The 26,307-nt window shown below is 41.7% G+C and overlaps 1 protein-coding gene and 1 long non-coding RNA gene across 6 annotated transcripts in view; one reads left to right on the forward strand and one right to left on the reverse strand.

Moving 5' to 3' along the window:
• CCNH (cyclin H) overlaps window positions 1-5,005 on the reverse strand; it is a 29,132-nt gene extending 24,127 nt beyond the window's left edge. For all 5 annotated transcript variants that reach the window (XR_005603846.1, XM_039567176.1, XM_039567177.1 and 2 more), the window contains exons 1-6: window positions 4,867-5,005; window positions 4,626-4,748; window positions 3,408-3,481; window positions 2,928-3,138; window positions 2,462-2,625; window positions 662-732 (exon numbers count right to left, since the gene is read on the reverse strand). Coding sequence is in view for 4 of the 5 variants with exons in the window: in XM_039567176.1 (XP_039423110.1) it covers window positions 662-732; window positions 2,462-2,625; window positions 2,928-3,138; window positions 3,408-3,481; window positions 4,626-4,748; window positions 4,867-4,983 (760 nt within the window). In the remaining variant the exon portion in view is untranslated. The remainder of the gene's footprint in view (window positions 1-661; window positions 733-2,461; window positions 2,626-2,927; window positions 3,139-3,407; window positions 3,482-4,625; window positions 4,749-4,866) is intronic.
• Window positions 5,006-5,730: 725 nt separating this feature from the next.
• Window positions 5,731-12,181, forward strand: LOC109145511. The gene is made up of 3 exons (XR_002046906.1): window positions 5,731-5,832; window positions 10,133-10,211; window positions 11,443-12,181. It is a non-coding gene; the product is annotated as an uncharacterized LOC109145511 (long non-coding RNA).
• The last annotated feature ends 14,126 nt before the right edge of the window (window positions 12,182-26,307 follow it).

Below are 26,307 nucleotides of genomic sequence, written 5' to 3' on the forward strand. Positions count from 1 at the left end.
AGGTAGTAATCAGTGTACTACATTCCCTTTTAGCTTAGCTAAACCATGGTAATATTCTTAATATTTGTTATATATACACACACACACACATTTCTCTCACTAGTGAAGCTAAGCATCTTATAGCTGAAACACCTCGTAACTGCAGAACAGATGTGCAGTATAAATCTTGGCATAACACATTAATCATTTAGCTTACAAAAGGCACCTTCTGGTGGTAGTAGTTGTTACATGCAGGCTTTGCCTGAAGCTGTAGTGTTTAAGATATGGTGAGGTGACTTGAAAAGCAATTGATTTCTGTCTTACAAAAAACATTATTTAGTTCTCGAAATAAATTTCTCACTTTTGAATCAACTGCTAGCACTTAACCGACTCTAGCACTTATGTTCTGAAAGCACCAGGGAGGTCCTTAGCCTGTTAAATTTATTTAATTTGTTCATATTCATTTGTTTAATTTATTTGTTCATTGTGTCTCAGTCTTTTTTCCCCTTCCATCGACATGCTGGGTAGTTTTCTACCTGCCTGCATTTTACTTATGCATGCCTTAAGGTGAAGAGAACCATTTGAAGCACACCCTTCTATCTAAAGCTTCTGTAATTTGGAAAAAGATGGTTTTTCCTCCTTTCCAGATATTCTTTATCATACTTTTCCAATGTTTACTTACATTTCATGTCATCTAGTAATCTGGATAAGGTTGATCTGTTTTCTTTCAGCATCAGACTTTCTGATAAATAGCTGCAAAGAGACACAGAAGAACAAATTCTTAGAAGTGTCATAATAATTTGTAGCAATTACTATGAATTAATAAAAAGTGTATTATTTATTACTCATATCTGCTAGAGCTTTATAATTAGGTAAGAAGGAACGCTTTGGTTACTTAAGTGCTATAAAGTGATAAAGAAGCAAATTTGTCACTGTAAGAATGTAACAAAAGTACTTCCCCAGCCACAGAGAAGTAACACTGCCAAATGAGACATTTCTAAGCCTCATGGAGCTAAGTCAAATTATATTTAAGATTCTATGACAACATCACACTATTGTACAGTACGCCCACAGGACAAACAAATACTACAGAAGAGTGGTTTTCAGACTGACCAACAGACAGCAGAGCTTGCAAGACAGGCCTGCTTTTTTTGGCAGCTGAAAGCTGTTACTAAACCCTGTTTTGCCTGAGCCTATGGGTCTCTTCCTCTTCCCAAGGAGATTAAACTTCTCTTTAGTAAGAACCCTAATGCACACTGCCTGGATAAAACCCCAACACACACGAGCAATGCCCTCACCAACAACCACAACAACCAAGGAGTTCTATCCCCTTCATCATGGGAGCAATAGGTCTTCCAGTTCCCAGGTGTTCTGTACCAGCTCTGCAGGTGCACCTGCTCACAGATCCACAGACTGAAGCTGCACCAGCAGCTTCTCTCATGTCTGGCAGGAAAAGCTCACATCAAACAATAAATGACAAGGCTGGAACAACTGTAGGGTGCAGACAGATAACAGAGACTTGAATTCTTCCTGAACGTGCAAACGAAGTTCAGACACCTTGAGTCACACACACTATCTACAAATTATTTTAATTCTTTTTGCAAGCTTGCCTTTCTGAGTTTTGGCACAAGCAGTACAGAATACAGATCTAGGAATAAGATCAAGTTTCAAGTTAAAGTAAGCACCTGAATGTTTTTACACAATTCTGAGAAGACAGTGAATCCTGTAGAGAATACTCCCAACACTCTTTCTTTTAGAAGAAAGATGTGAGATACATTTAGAGCAGATGGAAGATTTTATTTTAAAACAACTTCTTGGATTTAGAGGTGTTACACTCCAGATGCAAAATGCTCACAGGCTGTGGCATGGTATTACAGCAACCACCTCAGCTGTTTATCTGAAGAAAAGTGTATTTTTTGTCCATAAGAGAACTGAACCAAACAAACTACACATTTCAGCAAACATATCAAAGTGTTTGATAATGCCTGTGCAAACACCAGTGGCAAGAACACAGAAGGGAAAGAAAAAACTGATTTATAGCAACACCTTAGCCCTGCTTCATATCCATGGAAGCTGAACAGCAGCAGCAGCAGCCAAACACAGCATGTTGCAGCATGCCCATTAGCTGTCAGTTCAGTGTAGTTTCAGTTGATTCTCAGTTTTCTATCATATTTCCACTTTCTTCATGGTGTAACCCCCAAGCTGAATCTGAAAATCCTATGCTGTTCTAATTAAGGCAAAATCACCAGGGTTTTTTTTTCCCTTTTTCCAAAAGAATATAAAAACCAGACAGCAACTAACTGCTTTCCTCACCTATTTGTGAAAATGAACAGTACCACTGCATTCTAAAACATAAAGAACAGACCAGTGCTATCAATCAGTAACTACACAATTCTACTAGTTAAGAATATTAGAGCAAAACAATTTTATACATGAAGCAAAAAAACTGCTTAAATCACACCTGTAAGAAAGAAAATACTACCTCTCCATATTAATTCCTGCTCTTGAGCCACTAGATAATATGGCAGTGAGAGCTATCTGTGAGGGCGTAAAGAGCAGATACGCATCTGTCAGAGCCACTCGATTAAGGAAGTCATCAGCTGTTTTCCTCAGAACTTCAGGATTTTCCAGCACTGGATAGCGAGTCTAAAAAGTAAGGATTTAGGAAAATAAGCAGCTGTTTGTCATTCCTGTTCATGAGCTCAAAACACACAATTCAACAGTATTTTATAAAGCTGAAAGGTAGCAGACCATATTTTTATTTCAAAAATATCCTAAATAGCTTAAAGACCACAAGTAAAACAACTATCTTTTAGGTATTTGTCTATCACTTTAGAAATTAGATCTTTTAAATTACAGCCACAAAAGGAAATAGTTTTTTATGACAATGCATGACAGACTTGTATTACTTTACTATACATAGCATGTAGCATAACAGAGAGTATTACCTTAATATCAATTAGAAATCCCTCAAATGGCCTGTATGGATTGTGGATGATAAGATGGAAGTTCAGTTCCTGAATAAGTAGCAGTTCATATTCCAGTATTTGTTCAAGAGCTTTTTCCTGTCCAAGAGGACTTTCTCGAAGGTTACCAACAAACTGTGCACTGGATACATTAAATTCATCTACTTTACAGGCCAAAAATGCACATGTCAGCCTTGAGGAGGGAAAAAACAAAAGCAAAAACAATTGACATACGCAGCATCCATTCCCCTATCAAGAGTTCTGCTCAGAAAATTTGTGTATCTTTAAAACATGATGTTCTGAACACAGCAAAAGGATAGTGAAACTGAAACCTATTTTGTCTTTACTCCTACTTAAGCGCTCAGATTTTCTTTCTTGGTTTTTTTTCAGGTCTTTACAAATATAAAGATCATATTTCAATATTCCATTTGATAGAGTAACTCAAGAAGGGTTATAACTCACATTATTATCCGAGGATGATACTCCATCACTGAGTTATTGAGGTAAAAACGTTTGAAATACATGCAAGCTGTTCCCTAAATTGAAAAAAAAAACGGGGAGGGAAAAAACCAAAAATGGATTAAGAAAAAATATAAGTACATAAAAAGAAAAAAAATCACAAAACAGCCAAGTTTGAATATATACTACAGGCACACAGGATACATACACCAAGGCACTAAGACACATACACAGCCATGTCATTAAATATTTCAAAGTCTTTATTTTTGCCTGCAAGAGCCTTACAATATGACTGCCATACAAAATAATTTTCTTTATTTTTAGACATATTTTGGAAGACAATGCTTAAAAAGCCAACAGTATCTTTATGAAAAAAATTTGGTAAGGCTGCAAAAAATCATCCTGAAAGTTGTGAGCAATCCCAACCATTTGACTTTTTGGATCAGTAAATTCTGCAGCATGTTTATCAGCATGAAAGCTGATGCCTTCCAAAACGAGACTCTGCATGGGCTACTTCTCAAACATCAGTCTGGCTTCACAGAACACGCCATGGCAGTGACTGCCACCTTTCAAAGACATCCTCAAGCACGGCACTCTTCACCACACCTGCTTCGAAAAGGGAGGACTAACAGGGGACAAAATAAATCATACATCTTAATAGCTTAGTGAGAGAGAGGCACAATTTCACTCGGTTCTTCAGCTCTAAGTCCCCACTTCTCCCTTCTAAAACACGCTCTTCTGCATTCAAGACAAACCCCCGTTCACAGTAATTTTGTTTTTCCTTTGTAGGTTATTTTGTCAGTACTTGATCCAGCTGATTTTGTAGTCAGACCAGCATCAATGCTGGAGCCAACAACTGAATGACAGCCCAAATTTGGGACCGCCTCCTTTAGCTACTGGGAGATGGTTTCATTTTATCATCAAACATTACCACCAACCATCTACCGCTATTTTGTTTCTACTCTTTGTAAAGGGAAACAAAACAATTCAGTCACCCATGCAAGTTTAAGAGCCACAAGCAAAAGATCACGTTGAAAAACATCAGGTTTTGAAATGCCTGCATGTGTCAGAAAACGAAACAAAAAAGCGGCCACAGACTGTAGCGCTAGAAGAGAGAAAAGAGGCTTTAAAGATATCCGTGCTCTCAAGAACAAGCCAAGCAGGCAGCACGCGAATGAATAAGGAAGGCCGAGACTGCGGCTCCGTCCTCGTCTCGCTTACCACAACGGACCGCGGCATCGCCGGCTTGAACGCGGCGCAGAAGTCCAGCAGCCGCTTCTCGTAGTACTTGCATAGCGCCAGCTCCTCGTGCGGCTCCAGCAGCACCGGGTCGCCCTGCGGCACCTTGGGAGAAGGGAAGCCGCGCCTGAGTCCGCCGCGGTCTCACCCTGCCGGCCCCGCTCCCTCCACCCCGGCACCGCCCCGCGCCCGCAGCCCCCGCCACCCCCGCAGCCCCGCGCACCTTCCCGCTGGCCGCCGCCCTGGCCCGGGCCCGGCGGTTCCCCTCGGCGCGGCGCCGCGCCAGTTCCTCCCCGCCGCGAAAGGTCCAGTGCCGGCGCTGCGTGCTGCTGTGGAACATGGCTCCGCAACATGGCCGCACCCGCGCATGGCACGCCGGGAGCCGCCCCAGCGCGCGGGGCGCGGCGGGGTGGGTCCGGGAGAGGCCCTCGTGGTGAGAGAGGGACGTTTCCGTTTCCTTTTCCAAACTTTTCATTTTTTAGGACGACCTCTGGCGAAAAAACCGTGTCGCTGTTTTGTAAACAACGTCTGTAAATTTTTGCACAATAGCATCACTCTCTTGTTTCTCTTTCGGTTTTATTAATGTAAACTTGCAAGTTTACACTGCACTTGTGCAGGCTCACCTCGAGTGTTGGGGGCAGTTTTGGACACCGCAATATAAGAAAAACATTAAGGTATTAGAAAGCATCCAAAGGAGGGCCATGAGGATGATGAAGGGTCTGGAAGGGAAGCCATATGAGGAGTGGCTGAGGTCACTTAGTCTGTCCAGCCTGGAGAAGAGGAGGCTGAGGGGAGGCCCCATTACAGTCTACAACTTCCTTGTGAGAGGAAGAGGAGCGGCAGACGCTGATCTCTTCTCTGTGGTGCCCAGTGACGGGACTCAAGGGAATGGCATGAAGTTAAGACAGGGGAGGTTTAGGTTGCAAATCAGGAAAAGGTTCTTCATCCAGAGGGTGGCTGGGCACTGAACAGACTCCCCAAGGAAGTGGTCACAGCAACAAGCGTGACCGAGTTCAAGAAGTGTTTGGACAATGCTCTCATGCCCGTGGTGTGATTCTTGGGAGTGTCCTGTGCAGGCCCAGGAGTTGGACTTGACGATTGTGGTGGGTCCCTTCCAATTCAGCATATTCTGTGATTCTGCTCCCTTAGGTTCCTTCTCTAGTCTCCAGTAGTCTCCTGCTCTCACCAGGTAACCATTATATAAAAAATCCAATTATGCTTTTAAGGAAACAGCATTTCATAGCTTCTATGCTTCAGCCAGAAATTTTAGATACTACTGTGTAGGGTCTAATATTTGTATTTGAAGTATGTGAGGAAAGTATATAAAACATACTTTTGTGGACAGTCACAGGACTTGTAGTTGGAAGTGTTACTGACCAAGCTATGTTCTTTTAAAAGGAGTTTATGCAGCAGTGGAGGAAAATTCTTTTAACCTTAGCACAATAGTGTTTGATCCCTATCTAGGATTAATGCTGCATTTTGTATCATACAGTGCTTACTACAAATGCCAAGGATTCATGTGGCTTTGTGTTAACTCCCTACATCTGTGACTAATAAGCCTTGTGCCCGTTAGTATTGGAAATAGTATAACTTTCCTCAGAACTTTTCAAACTAATTGTTTCAATTATTCATAAGCTGTGTAATTTTCCATTCTGTCATATGCCACTGTAGCCAAAATTTAGCAAGGTTGTCATAAGCTGGTATTGTGAAAACGTGGTTATGGAAAATTACTGAAACTTTTAAGTTTTGCTAAAGCAAGTGTAATCAACACTTTGATATGTTTCAATGATCTCAGACCTAGAAGGATGTCAACAAAGCCTTGGAGAGAGATCTATTGCTGAAACTGGACACAAGTAATGCAAAATTCATAGACCACAAGGACATTTGGCAGAAACTCAAAAAAGAAACTAACAAAGTCAGTTCAGCAACTGTACTGAAACCTTCTTTGTTTGGGAAAAAGATAATAAGAAGACTGAAGAAGTGGGCTAATTAGCATAAGAAATGAGAAAAAAACAAAAAAAAGATACAATATTAATTAATGAAGAGAATTATAGAATTTATAACTAATGAACATTGATTTCTTTATTTGCTACAGTGTAGAAATAGTGAAAAGTTTTGAAAGTGGATGTGCATATTAGGTGAAGCTATCCCCATACACCCAGCATGTTGAATAAATACCAGCTTTCTAACATAACAGACTGGTTGGAGAGTTTGTTTCCTGGTTTTCAGTGACAAAGTGGTTCCTTATGAATGGACATGACAAAAGCCCTTTCCCTAAACTACACAGAAAATAATTGTATTATCTACATAGTCTAAATCCGTTAATACTTTGCCTTAAATTACAGCAATCCAACACATCCAACATGTCAACAGTTTCGAATCTGACCAAATCTGAGTTTCAAGAGCCATATGTACAAAAAATACCAAAAGGATATTGTTGTGCATCTAGTTTTAACAGTTCCACCACAAATTAGAGACTCATATATACTGCATATTATTCTAATACTCAGTTTACTGAGGGACAGTATGTTATTTCACATCATCACTCTTTGAGTAAAATGTAAGAATAGGAATGAAAATTTCTGAAAAGATCACTATAGAGGATAAAGCAGATTTTTTTCTTTTTTTAAGTCTCCATTTCTTTTATACCTTTCACTTTTCAGAATCTACTTCAAAGGTGTATGGGTTTAAGGATGACTTCACTGATTGTAGTTCTTCCTGAAGTTTAACTGGTATCATGAATTATTAGTGATTCTAAAATTCAGTCTGAAAGTGGACAAAAGCAGATTTAGGTAACACATTTGGAAATGTAATAGTAAAATACTAAGAAAAACTTTTGGTAAGTCTGTGACCAAGTGTTAAGTTCAGATTATTGAGGTTCTTTACAAATTCCTCTGCCCAAATTAAGGTGGAAGCGAGACCATATGCCAGTGACAATAGTGAGGGTTTTATTTGATAGTAAATATGAGAGAGAGAGAGAGAGAGAGAGAAAGAAATAGAAAATAGGTGGTGGGTACAGAAAGAAAATGACCAGGACAGAATAAGGAAAATATTACCACTCAATGGATCCCAACGATGTTCCATTGATCCTCTCCAGCTGGTCTTCTCAGTGGTGAAGATCCAAATCTTCACCAAGAATCCAAAGGGTGTATATGCTTAAGCTAGGTAGCAACGTCTGGGCACATCCCCCTGGGGTGGGGGGTCAGTCTCTCACAGCAGACTCTGCATCTGTTGCTTCACGTGCAGTCCTGTGGGGCCAAGCCTCTCATGTGGAAGTCCCATGGGTGTGGCCTGTGGGGTTAGGGGTTCCACAGCTGGGCCGGTTTGTGTAATGGAGGATGGGTGTTTATTGCCTCTGACCAGAGGTTGCACCATGCACCCAAAACCTCCTCCTCCCCCCTGGGTTTGGGGGAAGTCTGTGTAAACCTGGCTTCTGTGATGTTATAAACGAAGCTTGGACTTTCTTGGGTGGAATAAAAGTCTGCTCGTTTATTAAAAAGAAAACCAGGAGTGGAGACTTGAGGTAAGCCCAAGTCCCACTCAACAACCCAGAGAAACAAACAGTGCGTCGCACACGGTGTTCCCTTGGACTCAGGTTCCCCACGACAACGAGGGGCTGAGCCCTGGAGCAGTTCTTATAGTCTCTTTTGATGCTGTGATTGGTGCAGCTCAGATCCTCCCTCTGATTGTGATAAATATGTGACAAATCCAGGAACTCCATTTTGCCAAATCACAAGATTTTATTAATTAATAAGCAAGCAAGGCAAAGGCAAATACAGCGCTGGGCGGCAGGGGAGTCTCCGCTCCACCAATTGCCGCGCCTTCCGCCAGTTCCAGTTCCTTCTTATACAGTCTCTTTTCCAGTTGAAGTGTCTCTTGTATGGTATTCTGCGCATGTGTGACTTGTTGCTAGGGGGTCTCTTTTTTTCCTCCTGGTGGTCGCAGGATGAAGGCTAGTAGTCATCCTCCGGTGTCTTTTGGTTGACCCCTCCTTATATGGTCATTATGCTCAAGGTCCTGGAACTAAAAGCTGATTAAGCAAGTACAGATAGGGATTAGGCAAGCACATACTTGTCTCTGGCTCTTATCTGGATCTAGGCAGCTGGTTTCCTGCTACTTGATATTTAGTGAACAAAACATTCTGTATCCTTCACATGATGGCTCGTTGCTAGGGTCCTCATTGGTGTTCAATTCTGTCAGTCTCTGGGGCGTCGAGTGATTGGTTGTTTATATCATGATTATTGGGTTGTCTTGAGAACATTCTAGAGCATTTGCCTCCTTCCTGTGGACCCACTACTTTCCCCCCACCATTGGTTTCGCCATCTTGTGGGTACATGGCAACATTACACCCATACAGTAGCAATAACAGTTAACTCATTAACTGCATACCCCCACTCCTCTAACAAGCAACTTTTAACTTCTTCTCAACCAAAAAAAGATAACTTTTTAACCATTTATTATATGTGAGCTGTGCTCTCCCCCGACCCCAGACTCAGCTGGGGCTAGTTGCAGCTGGTGGCTTTGGCCTTTTGTGGATGCATATACCTTTCCCTCAGCCTGAGATGACTGAAGGATAGGTTTCCCTTTATCTAATCAGCAGTCTGACTTTCAGTCCTAAGTCCCACTCTTCAGGGAGGCCTCTTTGGTTGTAGCTTCTTTTTAATGAGCAAAACTTTATATCAATGTTTGAGGCATGATTTTCCATCTATGGAAAGCTATGATACCAAGCTATGAACAGAACAAAGAATTTACTGTTTCTAGTCCTCTGTTGTGTTTTTCACAATAGCACTTTTCACAATCTCTTTACCCACAATACAATTTTAATACATTACCTTGTAGCCAAAGAAGTTAATAAAAAGTAGAAATACTGCAGTGTGATTTTTGTGCAAGTAATAAGGTCTAAAAGAATGGTACAGAATACACTAATAAAGTGAAGAGTGAGTATAAAATCCTTTACTAAATTCAGAAAGATAATTACAAGAACTGAAAGGTTTTTGGGAAACTGAAAGTCTAAAGCTTTAAAACACATCAATTTTATCGTGAAATACAGAACCGTGTTGGGCCAAGTATGTACGGGCATCTTTGATATTAGAGATACAGTCTGAATTAGAGGTAGCTTTATGAGTTTTTAATCCGTTGCTCAACTCAGTCAAATGTAAGTATTTGAGGTCTGTCCTTTATGCTGGTTTTAAACATGTCATGTGTAGGGATATTTGTTCAGAATTATGCAAGTAGCAAGGTAACCAAACAAAACTTACGAGCTAATAAAAGCTCTCCAGTAGCCCAGGAATTTTAGTGTGTTCAGCAATTTCTCAGAAAAATTGCCTGAAGGTGTAAATAAGTATCTACCACCTAAATAGGAAACAGAGTATAATTTGCCTGCTTATGTCAACAACAACAAACAACAAACAGAGGTATTCCTCCTGATGTTTTTTATAACAGCCATGGCTTCTTTAAGTGTTCTTTATTTTTCTGTTTGGGGGGTATAGTGAATCAGAATCTCTCAGAAGATCTAGAGGGGACCTAAAAGGACCAAGAGCACCACACATGCCATCTAAGAAGGGAAAGGTACGTGAACCACAGAGGTTTGGTCTGTAGAATTTACTGTTGAAAATAAACATTCATAAAACCATTCAACTTTGATGTTGGTAGTGTCTTCTTAGAATAATATGAGAGGAAGGGGATTGTGAACACAAGAGTACAGCCCTTCAGCTGAGTTGTAATTACTACAACTAAATTACCATAATAAATTTCCTGATTTTTATTTTCATTATTATCATTATTATTAAGCCTAACTGCAGATACTAACTAGCCTAAAACATTCAAAGAAAAGGTTAACCTTGCTGATGGTACTGGAGAGGATTAAAAGCTTTAGAGGTGAAAACACATAGATTTATTCCCACATGATGTTAATATTTGCTATATTTAATGCTGCTGAGAATTTATCAGTAGAACTAGATTTAATGTTTTAAATACTGTATTTTAGTTCTCACTTTTTGAGTATATTAATATCACAGGGACTTCTTGATTTTACAGTGTTTGGCTATTAATTGTCCTAATAACATAGAAGCTAGTTAAAATCAGATTACTTTTGCTTTTGCTACGTAGTATTTTACTTTTGTTTGATCTCACTGGTATCAGTGAGATTATTTCATTGAAGGAACTTTATATTCTCAAAATGTGCTTGTCATTCAAAGCATTACAAAGTATGCTTAGGTTATATACAACTATAACACACATATTGAATATGCAATACAGGGACATAAACTTCAGAATCCTCAGCAGAAACGCAGACTTTAAGTAAACAAAAAAGGACCAGAAACAGCAGTTTGGAATTCCTGACTTTTGGATTTTTAAATACTAAGGAAAACCTTTTGCACTTAATAATGTACAGCTTCAAAAATATATTAAGTGTACAGTGTCAAAGAAATCACAAATCCTGGTAGCAAAACTGAAATGTGATGAAGCAGAGATGTTTGTTTATTCTTAAATTTGGGGCATTCCGTTCATTCAGCTGTGAGGGCTGAATTCCTATGGGGCAATTAGAATTGGATATTCCTTTTGAGACCATGCAGGACATGTATTGGAGTCAGCACAAGATTTGCCTAAAGCCTAAGAGCCAAAGCTGGCTTTTTTGGAGGAATGTGGTTATTTTTGCCATTCTTCACTGATGTGTTTTCAGTCATTCCTGGAGAAAGTTCTGTTGCTTCCATCCCTTGTTTCATGTTTTCCCTTTTCTGTTTCTCCTGTATTGAATTTACCTTCATGTTCTTGACCTCTGTTTTTTATTTCTCCACAGCTCCATTCTTCCCACTTCCCAATATGTCATCTCATAAGAATATAATTATTGATACTGATGCTGAAAAGTCATCACTGGATTTCTGGATGGGTTAAGAAACTGAGAATTCCCTGGAGTTATGAAGCTGAGAACGTGGACTTCTGAGCTACTCATGCAACTGCATTTATATTCAGAAAGTGCAGTTGTGGCATGTTTGCAAAGATTTCTTTGGAACTAAGTGTCCCTGAAATGTACTTTAAAAGTGAGAGCCACCCCTTTATCAACACCCCACACCCTTTCCCTCCCTTCCCCATTGCCGCTACCCAAACGTGGCCACACGAACCCAATACATAAGCATACTTTCAATACAAAGTAAGTAAATGAATTAGAATTATCTTCTTCAGAGCACCTAGATGCAGGGTCTCTCAGCTTAAAGACATGATGAGAGCAGCTCTCTGAGGGATATGGGCAGCCCAGACAACCGTCGCAGAAATTAGATGCCAAAAAAAAAGGTTTTCAACTAAGTCAGACATTCCTCCTGTTTCATGGAGGGGAGCGGCTCAGGAATGGCTCGACCTGCAGCGGAGGGGCATATCTCGTGTCTTGGGGGCTTCCCTTGAGGCAGGGCAGCTCCAGGGCAAGGGAGCCCGTGGGGAGCTGGCAACTCTGGGGGAAGCACCTGAGGAAGAATCTGGTCTACATCAAAAATGTCGGTGACAACAGAGGCAGAGAGGACCGGCTCAGGAGCCTCCTGAACCACAGGGAGCAGTCCCTGCCTGGCCAGGAGAAGAGGAGCTTGCAGTGGCTGTGGGCAGCAAGTGCAGTGGCTGAACAGGCAGTTGCTGTCCAGCTGCCTGCTCCTGGCAGTGACTCTGTGTTGGCTTCCCTACTAAAAGGGCTGCCATGCTCTAGAAACTCAAAGTCCTGCTGCAACACACCGAGTGTTTTACACTGTGCTCTTTGTTCTAGAACACATAGTTTCCAGAACACAGTTTCCTCAGAAATAGGTCTCATCTGTAAGAAATGGTAGCAGATGCTAAAACCTCTCACACTCATTGGCGCAACATGATGCTGAGTTTTCCCCACAGGTGTTGCAGTGGGGATACTGCAACACGCATATAATCAAACCAGGAGTCCCGTGGAAAGGAAATATATTTGGGCAGACAGATTCTTGATAGCTGTTTCAGAGATGTTTATTTCTCCAGCCGCATGGCCGGGGCTCTGCCGAGGAACTGTTCCAGTCACGGGACCAAGGGTCCTTCTGCCCGCGCAGGGAACACAAACCAACCCATGGGAACGAGGCTGAGCAGGGGCAGGGAAACCCTGTGTCTGTGCCCTCAGGGCCCCTCTCCCAGGGCTACACGGCGGGGGAGGGACCCCAACATTTCTCCCGTTTTATTTTAATAAAAGGAGAATGAAAACAACTGGATAAACATAACAAGAACAGTTTCAAAACAGAACAAGCCACCCTCCTGAGTCTTTAAATGTCCAATCAGATTCTGTGGAACATCTTAGGGCTGACAGAAGGGAGACAGAACTCTTTGAGCATGCTTTGTGGGGAAACTGAGGCAGGAGAGGGTTTAATTTCTTCCCTCCCCCTTTTCATCCCCCACTCGGCATTGGAAAGGGATTTTTGGGGAAACAATTGGCAAAAGCATGGTTTTGTGAGGGAAACCATGGATGAAAAAACGGATTGGGAATACACTGGGGGTAATAGGACATAGGGTAAAAGGGAAAGGTGGGATTAGGAAAGGGAGACTGTAGGGGGGACTTACAATAGAGATACTGTCTAACATGACTACGATTTTTTGCATATATACTGCCTTTTACAGGAACCCCATCAGGCCCAGTGACCTGCAATGCTTTTAACCCTTTTCTCCCTAGTACAATTTTAAATTCCACCACCTCTCCATCTCCCAAGCTTGGGATGCATTTTTCAGGTTTATTCTTTTTAATAGCAGTTCTATGCACGAATATGTCTTGCTGGTTGTCACACCTTGTTATAAAACCATAATTTTGCTTAACATTATACCATTTTACTATCCCTAAGATCTTAGTTACGATGATCTTTTCCTTTTTCCGAGTGGCTGCTGTTTTCTGTCTCGCTGCGTCTTTGCTCTCTCTTTCGGTCGCTCCCGTGTTGGAATTGTCGGGGCTGCTGGTGCCTGCGGGCTCTTCCCGGGGTCGCGTTCGAGGCTGCACAGGCCGGGCCGGGCCGTGCTGCTCAGTTCTCCGTGCGTCGCCTCCTCTGGTCGCAGCTTCGCTGCCGCTGCCAGGCGCTGCACCCACGTCTCGGCCGGGCCCCCGAGCGACGACCCCCCCACGCCCCGCTCCAGCGCGTGTTTCGGCTGGGCGCGGCTCCGTTCCACCGCTGCCAGCCGCCGCCCGCGCGCCGCCCCTCTCGGTCGGGCGTTCACAGGGCTCGCTCCACCACGTGCTGTGCGGGGCCGGGCGGGCACCACCGGGTCCCGCCGCTCCCGCCACGCCTCGCTCCGCCACCGACACTGCGGCTCGCTTGTCTCCGCCCGCACGCAGGAACTGCCTCGCTGCTGCTCGCAGAGCACTTGGTGCACGTGGCCTGGGCTGCACGGTCCCTGCGCCAGGCTTCCCTTCACCAGGACACAGCTGACATTGCTCAACAGTCTCAGTAATTAAATAATATTCACGAAAATATTCTTCCATCGGCATGTATTTCGACTCAAAAATTAACTGTGTCCAAACAGTCTTCCAAAAGTCCTTGGTAAGAATTAAATCCCAAGAAACATAGAAAAAGTTCTTAAACAACCATGCCAGGAAGTGTTTCAGTTCTTTTTGAGCTTGAATCAAGCTAAAATTTACAAATCGTTTTTCAAGAATCTTTTCAAGTTTAAGGTAAATGTCCATATGTGCTCTGAGAGCCAAGAGTCTTCCCACGGTTCCTCCATAGTTTAGATATGGAATAGCAAAGCAAAACCAAGAAGAGGAATGCAGAGTTACTCACACAAATCAGTCGCTTAGGGATCGGGGATGGTTCTTCTCTCAATTCTCCACCATTATGTTGCTGTGGGGATACTGCAACATGCATATATCAAACCAGGAGTCCCGTGGAAAGGAAATATATAGGACAGACAGATTCTTGCTAGCTGTTTCAGAGATGTTTATTTCTCCAGCCGCATGGCCGGAGCTCTGCCCAGGAACTGTTCCAGTCACGGGACCAAGGGTCCTTCTGCCCGCGCAGGGAACACAAACCAACCAATGGGAACGAGGCTGAGCAGGGACAGGGAAACCCCGTGTCTGTGCCCTCAGGGCCCCTCTCCCAGGGCTACACGGCAGGGGAGAGGAGACCCCAACACACAGGGATTAATTTTAAGAAAATCTAATAGCGAGAAACGATACATGGTCTGAATTTACTGACACTGCACCTATTCTTCCATGACTTCAGGGCATTTTGTCTTATAACACTCAGATTCCATCTGAATCAGGTATTCTAGAAAAGGATATTCCATGTAATCCAGAGACAGACACTTCTCTTCTAGGTTTATCCAGTTTGTGTTCTACATCCTCATACTGAGGCAGAATTCCTGATCTGAGACTCTGAGAAAACTTTTATTAAAAATTCTAAGTATTTCAAATGACAGATTTTGTCTCTTCATTTTCCCTGGTGTAGGTACATTGGTAAAGTGGAGATGATTTGGGAAACAGTAAAAATGAAAACCATTATTTATTATTTTATTTGGTGAATAATTAATTAATTACTTTGACCTCCAGTGAAGATCTAGATGAATTTAGATTAAAACAATGGATTAGGACTACAGAGATCTAAATTTTAGTACTATCTCTGGTGCAGAAATCCAGTTTTGACATCTTTTAGTCTTTTCAACTGTGCATCTTACTTCCCACTTGTTTACCTTCAGAAAACTAAAGAATGAGGGGATGAGCTCTTATGTTACTATGGAAATGGGTGCCACAAAAGACCCTAGAATAAATACTGGAAAAATATGCAGCAATCGCGTTATCTCCTCAAAAAATCCTACCTCTCCCATGCCATACAATGGCATTAGTGTGTTAAGGAAAGGTATACATTCTTCAAATGTTTATATAAGGCAATCCCATCATACATACACACAAGCTAATAAGAGGAACATAAAGAATTTGTGCATTTTATAGAATATTGTCAATAGGCCTTACTCTGATACAAATAACAGCAATATGTAAACATACTAATTATCCATATACAGCATTTTTTTTTCCTGAGGAAGACAAATAAATCATTTTTTTCAAAATCCACCTCAATTTTTGCTAACTCCTATGCATTCAAAAGGATTATTCAAGTTAAATAAATTCCCAATTTTTCTTAGATTGTCTCACATGGCCCTGTGCAGTGAGGTTTGTTTGAGTGAGGAAATAACCATGTGTGATTTTCAGTTTCTGTATGGTAAGAGTGGCCAATGGTTGCAGTAAACAATGTGTGAAGTCAAGGCCTGGACATGGCATTAGGAAGCAGCTATTCCTACTGCTAATCTTCTTCAATAAATTCACAGGCCTCCGGCCACATGTACTAACATATATGGGCTTTTCAATTAGACCTGTGCTTTAGAGATGTGCTGGTTTGGACAAATTTGGAGGAAAAATATCCTCTGATAGAAAGAGGGTTACAACCAGCCCTCCCCCATCAGGTTCGGGAAATAATATTCCTCAAAGGAAAATGAAAGAGATAAAAACTATTTATTTAACAAACACACAGAAAAAGGATAATAATGCTAAATAATAAAACCTCTCACTGTGGAGAGGAAACCTGGAAAAATTTTAGAATCCTTCTGTAGGTAGTATCTCTCCTCCTCCTCGGGGTGGGCCCTCCTCCGGGGCCTTGATGAAAAAAATCCTCCCGATGTGTTCTGATGTTGAAACAGTCCAGCAGAGAAAAAGGGAAAAATTGAAGTCCGAGGAAAATAAAGTTCAACTCTCCCTCTCCCTCCGGAGAAAAAAAAGCAAAAAGCTGACTGGAAAGCAAGCGGTGTGCTTCCTCTGCTCTCTACTGCAGAAAGCAGAACACAGAGGAGTCTGTGTATCTGTGTCCTTGTAAACAAACTGTAAACTGCTTTGAAAGTTTTGCTGGTTTTTTTTCCTCTCCCCCCTCTCAGGCTCAGTTTAAAGGCATAGAAAGGCACAAAATTAATTTCTGGGCATAGAACAGCGATATGGGATACAACATCGTACAAAGTCACCCCAAGACAAGAGATTAATAGAAATTAAATACTACTGCATATTTCAATGAAGACAGTGGCTAAATTATATCGGTTGCTATTGGTATAAATCTAGCTGCTCAGGTAATGAGAGTGAATTAAGCTACAGCCATCTCAGGTAATATGGCAGTGGACACATTGGGTGGTCATAGCATAGCAACTCAACTTTTTAAACAACACAAAACATTCAGTTGGTCTCAAGAGTCTAGTATTAAAGGTATGTCTTAATGTCAGTGCAATATTAATTGGATCTAGTTGAATACTATAATTATTTAAGGACCTTTCTGTGTTTCCACACATTATATGTAACTAAATATACATTTATATAACCATGAAATAGGAGACTAATTGATCAACAAAAACTTGGAGAAGAGTTACTAGTATTCTGAAGTACAATGTTTATGTATGCTTTACATTCTTGAGTAATAACAGAGGCTGGTTTCATTATAGAAAAGAGTTAACAATACTTCATTTTCCCTCTAGGGAAATGTACTCTTAATAAATGACTTTAAAAAAAACCTAAGATTTTTTTTTCAATGCTGGACATTTCTCCATCATGTACCTTCTGCTATTACTAGAACTGGTAAAAAGTTGGAGAAATAATTAAAAGTGCATCTACAGCTTCTCTGGGTTTAGATCTATGCTTAGCATTTGGAGAGCTGTAGTCCTTTTAATGATTTTATACAATAAAATCTGAATATATATAGATCACTAGTAAAACTATTTTCTATTTTGTAATGCAAAAAGGGAAAAAAGTCTTTTTGGCTCTGAATTCACACATGAGGAGGGAAAAGCCATCAAACCCTTGCTTCTGAAACAAGACCTCTGAACAGCCTAAACATCAAATACTTCAGATTAGAGAACAAGTTTCCTTTAATTTCAGTGAAATCTGAAACTGTCTTCTGTTGGATCAGAAATGTCTTAAAGAGAACCTCTTAATTATAAATCAACAATAATGAAGGTGAGTGTTCCCAGCCTTGCAAGAAGCCCCCTGGACTCCTGCCAAGTGTGCATGCAGGGTCTGGATGACTGATCCATGATCTTTCTGGTGCTGAATGGTGCATTGGAGGTTGCCATCAGCTACCAGTGCCCATCAAGGAGCCATTGCCTCTGTTTCCTCATAAATGTTTTCTCCTGGTTCAGGTAGCCAGGTACCACAGAATGCTTGTAACAGGGCAGGTGAGCTGTGAAAGGAAACGCCTCCCTGGGGCTGGCCTTGGGGTGAGTTTGAGGCTTGGGGAACCAGGAGGGTGTCACTATTGATGGTCTGGATGTTTCTTGAATTTTTTCCATCCCCAGGACAGCCTGTGACCATGAGAAAGACCATGACCCTTCTGCAATGTGTGACACCACTGAGGGGTAGCAGCTCTTCATTCTCAGTCTCCAATCTGTGTTAACAAAAAAGACCTGGAAGGAGTGCCATAATGCTCCAGATCACAGAGCTTCTGATAAAAGCACTGGGGTGATGCTTGGAGAGAAGTCATGAGCAGCAGAGAACACCAGGCAGGCCAGTATTGTTGGAGAGCCAGGCCTTGGAGGGTCACTTTGTGACGCCAGCCTCCTCAGCTCTGTGATGCCCAAGGGATGTTTGTCTCAGTGTTCCATCACACTTCTGCACACGTCTGGGGCTACTGCAGCTCAACTTTCTACTTCTCTTCCTCTCACCCATGTCTTCTGCTCACCATAGGTATTTCATACCAGTCACCAAAAGCTTTGTCTTTTCTTCCTCTCCTCAGATGCCCTTGCACTTCACTTTCACCGGTTCTGCCTCCACCGACATAAACAACTCCACCCTAATGATGCTTTTCCCTGTTGCTTCCAACATGGATTGATCTGGTCCCAGATTTGGGATTTGGGACAGCATTATTTAGGCAATGTCAAACTTAAATGATGTTTCAGATATAGCTACACTGATGCTCTTGCAAGGCTCCCCTTCCCAATGTGTCTCTAGGGCTCTTGTCCAGGTTATCTGTGCATTTTGTCCATCTCTTGGGAAACACTCCTTCATGGATTGTGAAATCCAGCCATTCCTCACTATGCCATCTGAAACTTTTCCTGGCTTCCTGAACCTCCTGTGCTGAATTTCTGATGATCAGTGATGGACCACATTTTAACCTTGCTGTTTTTCCACAGCCATGAATCCATTAACTCAGATCTCATGGTTTGGTGATGCCCTCCTTTCTGGGGTGCAGCAGGGAGTCTTGCAGAGGGCAGCCTCCAACTAGCAGTGTATTTCCAAGAGCCATAGGGGCGGATGTCACATTGTAACATCACTGGGTGGTGGGTTATGACTGTGACCTCACATCCATTGCTCTGTAAATTCAGGTGCTGTCAGAGCCTGGGCCAGCTTGTGGGAACAAGCACAGATGGCCATGGGGAAGGAGTGGAGCTGCCCCATCTGCTTCGATGCACCAGATGACGTTGCTTATGCAATGCCCTGCGGCCACCGATTCTGCCTTGGCTGCATCCTGCGTTGGGCAGAAAGAAATCCTGCCTGCCCACTCTGCAGAAGATCCATCTTGACAGTGAAGTTTTCTGACTATGGTGGAGATGACTACCTACACTGTGTCATCACACCTCCCAGAGAGTCACCAGAGACCAGCAGTCAGACAGCAGAAGCTCCTGGAGGCCCTGGCCCTGCAGAGTCCCTTGCTTCCTCTCCACAAGGAATAACAGCCCCTGCTGAGCAACAGGCTGCAGGACCAGAGGCTGTGGGTGGCATCCTGCCTGAGCTTTGGGCAGAACTCTTCCGAAGACGACGGAACCTCCTGGACCCTGTGCGGCCCTGGCTGCGCCAGGGGCTGGAGATGATATATGGGGGCGAGTGGTATGAGGTGAAGAGTGCAGAGAGTGGCATTGTGCTAGCCCTCTGTGTCTATGGTCCAGACAGGGAAGTCTTGGTCCAGAGACTGCAGCCCCGTCTTCAGCAATACACTGCATCACTGGTCCATGGCATCCTCAATATCATTGAGACCCAGTGCAGTGAGGAGGTTCAGACGCTGCGGCACTCCCACGCTGCCAGGGAGGAGGATGAGATCCCTGCTGCCAGCTCTGACCCCACAGCCTCTCAGGAGGGTGCTCCCACCCTCAGCCAGGCCCCATCCAGTGTAATCGCAAATTTCAACACAGAAGAGGAAGCCAGCACATCGGCGACTGCCCTCCGTGGACATCCCAGCCACTCCCCATCTGTGTCTGTCCCTGCAGAGCAGGACCAGTGCCAGGAAGAGCTGGGGGAGACAACAGTGGCTGTAGGTTCCTCTGCTCCTGGCGAGGGCAGTGACCACTCACCTGCGACATCCCAGCGCCGCCGAAAGAGGAGAACCCCTGGGCCCCCAGATGCCTCCCAGCCTAGCAAGAGGCAGCGCCATGATCAGCTCTAGAAAAGCCACAGCAAGCCTGTACACAAGGAAAAGAAAATAAATGGCTATTTCCTTAATGCAGCCTCAGGTTGCTTTTTCCTTCCTCTTCTCCTGAAGCATTTTTCCTTTACCCTTACACCCAAGTGTCAGCCAAAGACCCCTGGAGCCCTAGGGCCATGTTGGCAGAGCTGCTTCCGCCAGGAAATGCTGCTGCAGCCACAGTGATGGAAGAGCTTGTGAGAAAACACTGGGGTGGATGCTTAGAGAAGAGTCCTAAGTGAAAAAACTGACCAGGCATTCCTCAAGCAAGAAATGTAAAGCTGTGGGAATGCCTTGCACCATTTCTGCTCAGCACCTTAGGGAAAAATGTACAGTTTGCTGAGGTAGCTGGGGAGAATCACATTGCTTGTTCTGCTGAGCATCCTTCATTTAATACAGACCAGGGTACACAAAGGCTGCATGAGATTCAGAAGCAGTAAAATCATTTGCATCCTCATTTTTGCAGCTGTGTGTCTTGTCTGCTGATGAATGAGAGTTCTTTTGTGTGTGTTCGTTGATTATCCCTGTTAGTCTCAGGCTAGGGGGGTCCAATACATAAGATGCCATGTGGTGCTTTTGTATCTAAAAAATGAGTAAGGGTTACAAAAACTCACTGACCATATTTTCAAAACTATACTTTTTTACCAAGTAATAGTAATTTTTTATGTGTTATCTGGTCTGGCCCTTTAGACAAGCTCTTATTGTCTTGAAATTGAGAAGCTGAGGTATGAGAAGTTCATAGAATTCTTATCTATGGAAATAAACCAGAGGCTGGGCAGAGCACAAGAGGCTTTGCCCCCACAGACATAATTTCTGAGGTGGGTCAGCAGACCAGGAAGGTCAGTATTGTTGGAGAGCTAGGCTTTGGAGTGTTGCAATCTGCCCCTCTGTGACACCACCCTCCACCATTCAGTGATGCACAAGTTATATCATGCAGCAAAACCTAGTGATTTTTTTCTTTTCCTATGGGAAGGTATCTGTGATGCAGGGTACAGGTTATTGGGATATGAGTGAGTTTGTCCTTCACTGGAATTTCATAAATTTTGCAGCTGTTCTATTGTTTTGGGAAATCTGGATTTTGCAACCTAAATGTGATTCTGTGGTTGGATGAATATATGGCCTTTGGAGTATTTATCTTGTGCCCTTGTTGCCAAGCATTTAGTGAGTTCACAGAACAGTGAAGTAAGATTTTTTTCAAAGAGGGAATTGACTTTCCAAAATGGTCTTGCTGCAGAAATCTCAGCTGTTAGAGGCCTGAGGAGATATCAGCTGTTGTGTGTTATTGAAAAATCAGCAGAAACAAGTTAGATGACAGTTATGTTAGCAAATGTGTTGCAGCCTATTCACACATATTCAAAAAAATTTCTCATATTTTCTAATTGCATTAAAATTCTAATGTTTTCCATATTTTTATTATATTTTCAAAAGAAAAAATGTGAAAAATCTAGTTAGTGTCTTGCATGTAGGTGTCTATCACATGAAGGACTTAAAAAAGCTGTGTTTTGCAGTGGTATTATTATGGCATTTGTTTTACTGAGACTGTGAATAAAGCACAAGTTAATGGAATTTAAGTTCTGTATAACAAAACTGTAAGCCTGATACAAACCTAATTCAAATCAAAAAAAGTGTGATTTCTGCTGTCATGTGATGATTCTGTGTTTTTTAGAACTGCTGATGTAAGTATTCTGGTAATTAAGTATGCTAAAACCACTTTCTTTCGATACAATGAGCTCAGTTTAGCTGTGCCTGAGACTTTTTCTAGGAGCATTTTTATGACACCGTGGACTGCAGTAATTATTCCCAGACTCCCCAAATGACACAGATTTCCTTACAGATTTGCTCTACAGCATCAGATTTTATCCCTGCCCCCTCTTGAAGAGATCTCAGAAGCCCTGCTGTCCCATCCAGAGACATGAAGAATGAAATAGGCTTCCCTAGCACCTACCATCAATTTCTACCTGCTGGGCCAAGATAGCCTGCAGCATCTGAAATGGCACTGGATACCAAAGTCAGCAGATTTCAACCAATCCCCTTTCATGTAAATTTTTATTTGTTTGTTTGCTTGTGGCTTTGTTTTTGGTTTTGTTGATTTACTTTTAGATGTGTTTCAAAATTTAATTTGCACTGTCCTTCTTTCATCTGCACTAGTCCATCCCGATGCTGTCATTTGGAGTCATTGCAGTCAGGAGTATTGATATTGTTAATCACAGTCACATCTCTATTATGGTGCTGCTTGAACACAAATGAACAAAACACCCTTCAAAATCTGTAAAACAAGAAAAGGGAAGAAATTATTTTCCTCTTCAATAGTAACACTGTATAAATTGTTTTTATGGTGTTAAAGGCTGCTTTTATTGAAGCTGCTGTTCTTTACCTCCAAATTAAAATAGGTTTATATGAAATGAAAACACAGGGTTGCTTCTTGTGTGTTGAAAGACAGGATAGAAGTGCTACTGGTCATCCTTCCTCCATGTACAGTTATGTGCATGTTAAAAAATAAGTAAAATTCAGGAGATACTGTAAGGAATAACATTCTTTAATACAGAACGGTGGTACATGCCATCATTGTATTAAAATTTGTCCCTGGAATATGGAACTTTGAAGGCTCATTGTCAAAGCAGGTGGTATTCCAGATAATCCAGGAGGAGTAAATTCTAGTCTTCAAAATTCTTTTCAGTTTATTCTTGAGGAAAAAGCATGTGTCCTTAAAGTGCTGTTGGGATCCTCTCCAGCTGTTGGGATCCTCCAGCTGAAAATGACTGTGTTCCCTAATTTTTTGATGGGTTCCTACCTTACACCATTGCCTAAACATTAGCTCTTTTGTCATCACTAGCAACGGTGGTGGCAGTCAGAAAGGTTTGATTATGCTTGCCATGTTTGTCCTTCCTTCTCAAAGGACCATAAGCACTCTTCTTGCTCCATCCTTGCTGCTTTTGTCCCTTTTGATACATCATGACACTGTGAATATTTAGCAGCTAAGACACCTGGGTCATTTACTTTGGAAATTTAGGAATATTAAACACTGGCAAAATCTAAAAGTAACTTTTAAATTTATTTTGTATTCACAGTTCTCCATCCTTCTTGACTACTGCTAGAAGCAGTATTAGTGATCTCTCTAGTCTCAGTTACATAGGCCAATACTAACACTTATTTGCTATCAATTATAAACCAAATATCATCTACTATCCAGTGCCAAAATAACACATTACAGCTCAAATTTCTGTGTCCATGGAATCCAGGATCACACTCCCATTTAATCTGTTTTGTTTATGTCCCTGGAAACACTCTGTTGCTCTGAGCAACCTGGTCTAGTGGAATGAGTTTTGGAAACAGATGATCATTAAGTGTTGGAGTGAAAGGTTCTCTGGACTCAGGCCCAGAGGGAAGCCAAAGCACAGGGGTTGAATTAAAACCTTTGGATAAGCTGAGATACATGAAGTCACACCAAAGTGAAACAGAAATATAGATTTTTAACTTTTAGTAGAAATATATGCTAAGTGCCTTAAACATTGAAAAGCTGCAGCAGAGACCTTAAACACAGTTCTTACTGCAGCTGTGTTATCTTTTCATAGAATTCTTTACTTTAGACAAAATATAGATAGAACTATACTGCTCACATTTTTTAGATAGAGTGTTCACGTAAACAGTAAGAGTTGATAGAAACTGTATACACAAATCTGTATAATACCTGTGTAACACTTGTGTTAAGACTTACGACTGTTAGACCAGGATAGCTTAAGAAAAGGAAAACTAGAATCGTGTGTTAATCTTCTGTAAGAAAAGATATAAAGCATATAGAAGAAACTAGAATTAGAAGAAAAAGCTGTTTTCTGCCTGCTGTTTGCTGTTGCTGCTTGGATTTATCATGTAACCCACTTCGAACTCTGCCTTCAAGAAAGCTATGAGACTATGAAATAAAGAACTTAGCAGAACAGCAGGCTCCTCTGGTCTCTTATCCTGGTCTGAGAAAGAAGGGTATCCCATCAAAGCTCAACAACTAAGGTTGCTTCCAACCCAAGCCATTTATGATTTTTTGAAATTAACTTAGAAATCATAGAGTAACTTATGCATCTACCATGGACTTATTCTGGTATTTTAAGAGGTAAATTTGATGTGTTTTTATTCTTGACATGGCATCAATCTTACAGCATTCAAGGATACTTTCCTAAAGCATGATTTGGAATACCCATTGTCTTGTATAAAAATGGTAGCATATTTCAAACAGGACGTTTCTGTACAAAAACCTTTGATTTCATCACAGTATTTCAGTGCAGGATGAAGCTGTTATTATGGTAATGCTGTTCACATAACAATATGAGATGGTGTACATATTGTTTGCTCAGAGTATCCAATCCCTGAAGACGTTTATCCTTTCATGGCACAATTTCTTGTTCCACAAAATCCTAGCAGTCTAATTGAAAATATTTGTATCTTCCCATGATAAACTGAAATGCATGTTCCCTTAGTTTATTCGAGAAATTATTGCTTTGCTATCCTGGAGTTCCCAGTTCTAATCCCATTAAAAAGAAATCCAAGTATTTTTAGAATTTTAAAGTGAACACATAATGGTTGCAGTGCTGCCTTTGATCTATAAATGGCAGCATTTATTTGTTGGTGCCAGTAGAATTAGTAGCAGGATTGTCTGATGTTTCTGGAGTCTTGTGTGTCACATTGCTTCATTTCCAACTATATTATATGTATATCAGCGGCATCTTCATGCCAGTGGAAGCACAATTTGCACAGTAATTGGTGGCATTTTGCAATAATTCCATTTTCACATTACTGCTTAGTATACGTTTGAGACAGAGCTTTTCATAAACAAAGTTCTCACAAATCATCTCTTACCACCCTGGTGAGTTTTATATTTTTGTCTTTCTCAGTGTTTAGAAACACCTTTTCATTGATTTAGTAATCATTCGGTCAATGGCTGTGCAGCAAGCATTGTTGTAATGCCATTGCATATGTGGTTTGATGTATTTACATCCTCCAATTTTAGCTAAGTTACACTATCTAGAGCTAACTCTCCTGAGTCTTATGAAAGGGTTGGAATAGGAGCCCCAGTCCATCCTTCAGCTGTTTTCTCGCCAAGTGTTTACTGACCAAAATTTTAGGTCAAGTTATAGTGCAAGGTCTGCCCCTACTTCGGTATTATGTCTGTATAGAAGATCTCAGAAGTGTGTGCTGGTAAACCAGCATGAGAAAGGAACCCACACACAATCACCTTGAGAAAGATTTCAGGTCGGAATTGCAATTTAATAGAATGATTACAATAAATGCAATAGTACAGAAACACTGGCTTAAACCAACAGAGTACAACCTGACACCCTTTTGGTCAGGGTTGTGGTCACAGCCCGCTTAAGCAGCAGTTGCAGTCCCATTGGAGTGATGATTGTAATCTTGTTGAAAGCAGTGGTCCTGTGGAAAGGTCTGGTCTACCTGTGGAAATTCAGGTCTTCCTATGGATGTTCACACTGGTGATGGTGTCCCAAGTCCCCAAACCTCAAGATTATATGTGGTCAGATTCAAGATTATATGTGGTACCTCCCCCAGGGCAGGGAGTTTCACAATGAAATGATGTAATCCTATTAGTCATGTTTTTGGAGTCCTTGTCAACCTCAGTTTGTGATGGCCCATTTACAGGGATGACCCCCTCAGAATGGGTGTGACTGTGCTCTCCCAGAGGGAGTTATCAGGGCTGAGTCATCACCCTGCCTCTCAGGGTTGCCTCTTTTTTTCCTTATCTCAAACACCCAGCTCTAGTCTGAGGGGTGGAATGTGCACCAGGCAGCTGTTGCAAATGACCTACCATTAACAGTTCATGATGCAGATGGAAGTAGAGTACATAGACTGATTACACCCCTATTGGCACCCTTTTTCCTTGTAACCACAACAAGATGGAAATCCTTTTTCACTTGAGCTGGCTGGGTCATCAAGAGTTTTAAATTACAGGTGCCAAGTGCTGTCCCATTGTCTAGCATTTATATTTTTATAGTGTCTTGCTTTGTGTCATATATGAAATGGAGTGTTGGCCTTTGCATATTAAGTGTTTTCAACTTTTAATTGTTAATTGTTTAATTATTGTTTATTCAAATTACCCATCAACCCAGTTAAGAGTTATTAAGTTCCAAAGCTACTCCCCTGATTAGTTGATTAAAGTGTTTTACATAATTTCTCGTTAAAAATCCCTTGTTAATAAAGTTCCACAAGTTTGTTCACCTTTGTAAGTTTTGAGTGAGTTTTAAGCTTTGCCAAAGAGGAGACCTTCT

This window comes from Corvus cornix, chromosome Z (assembly GCF_000738735.6).
Source record: "Corvus cornix cornix isolate S_Up_H32 chromosome Z, ASM73873v5, whole genome shotgun sequence".
NCBI lineage: Eukaryota > Metazoa > Chordata > Aves > Passeriformes > Corvidae > Corvus > Corvus cornix.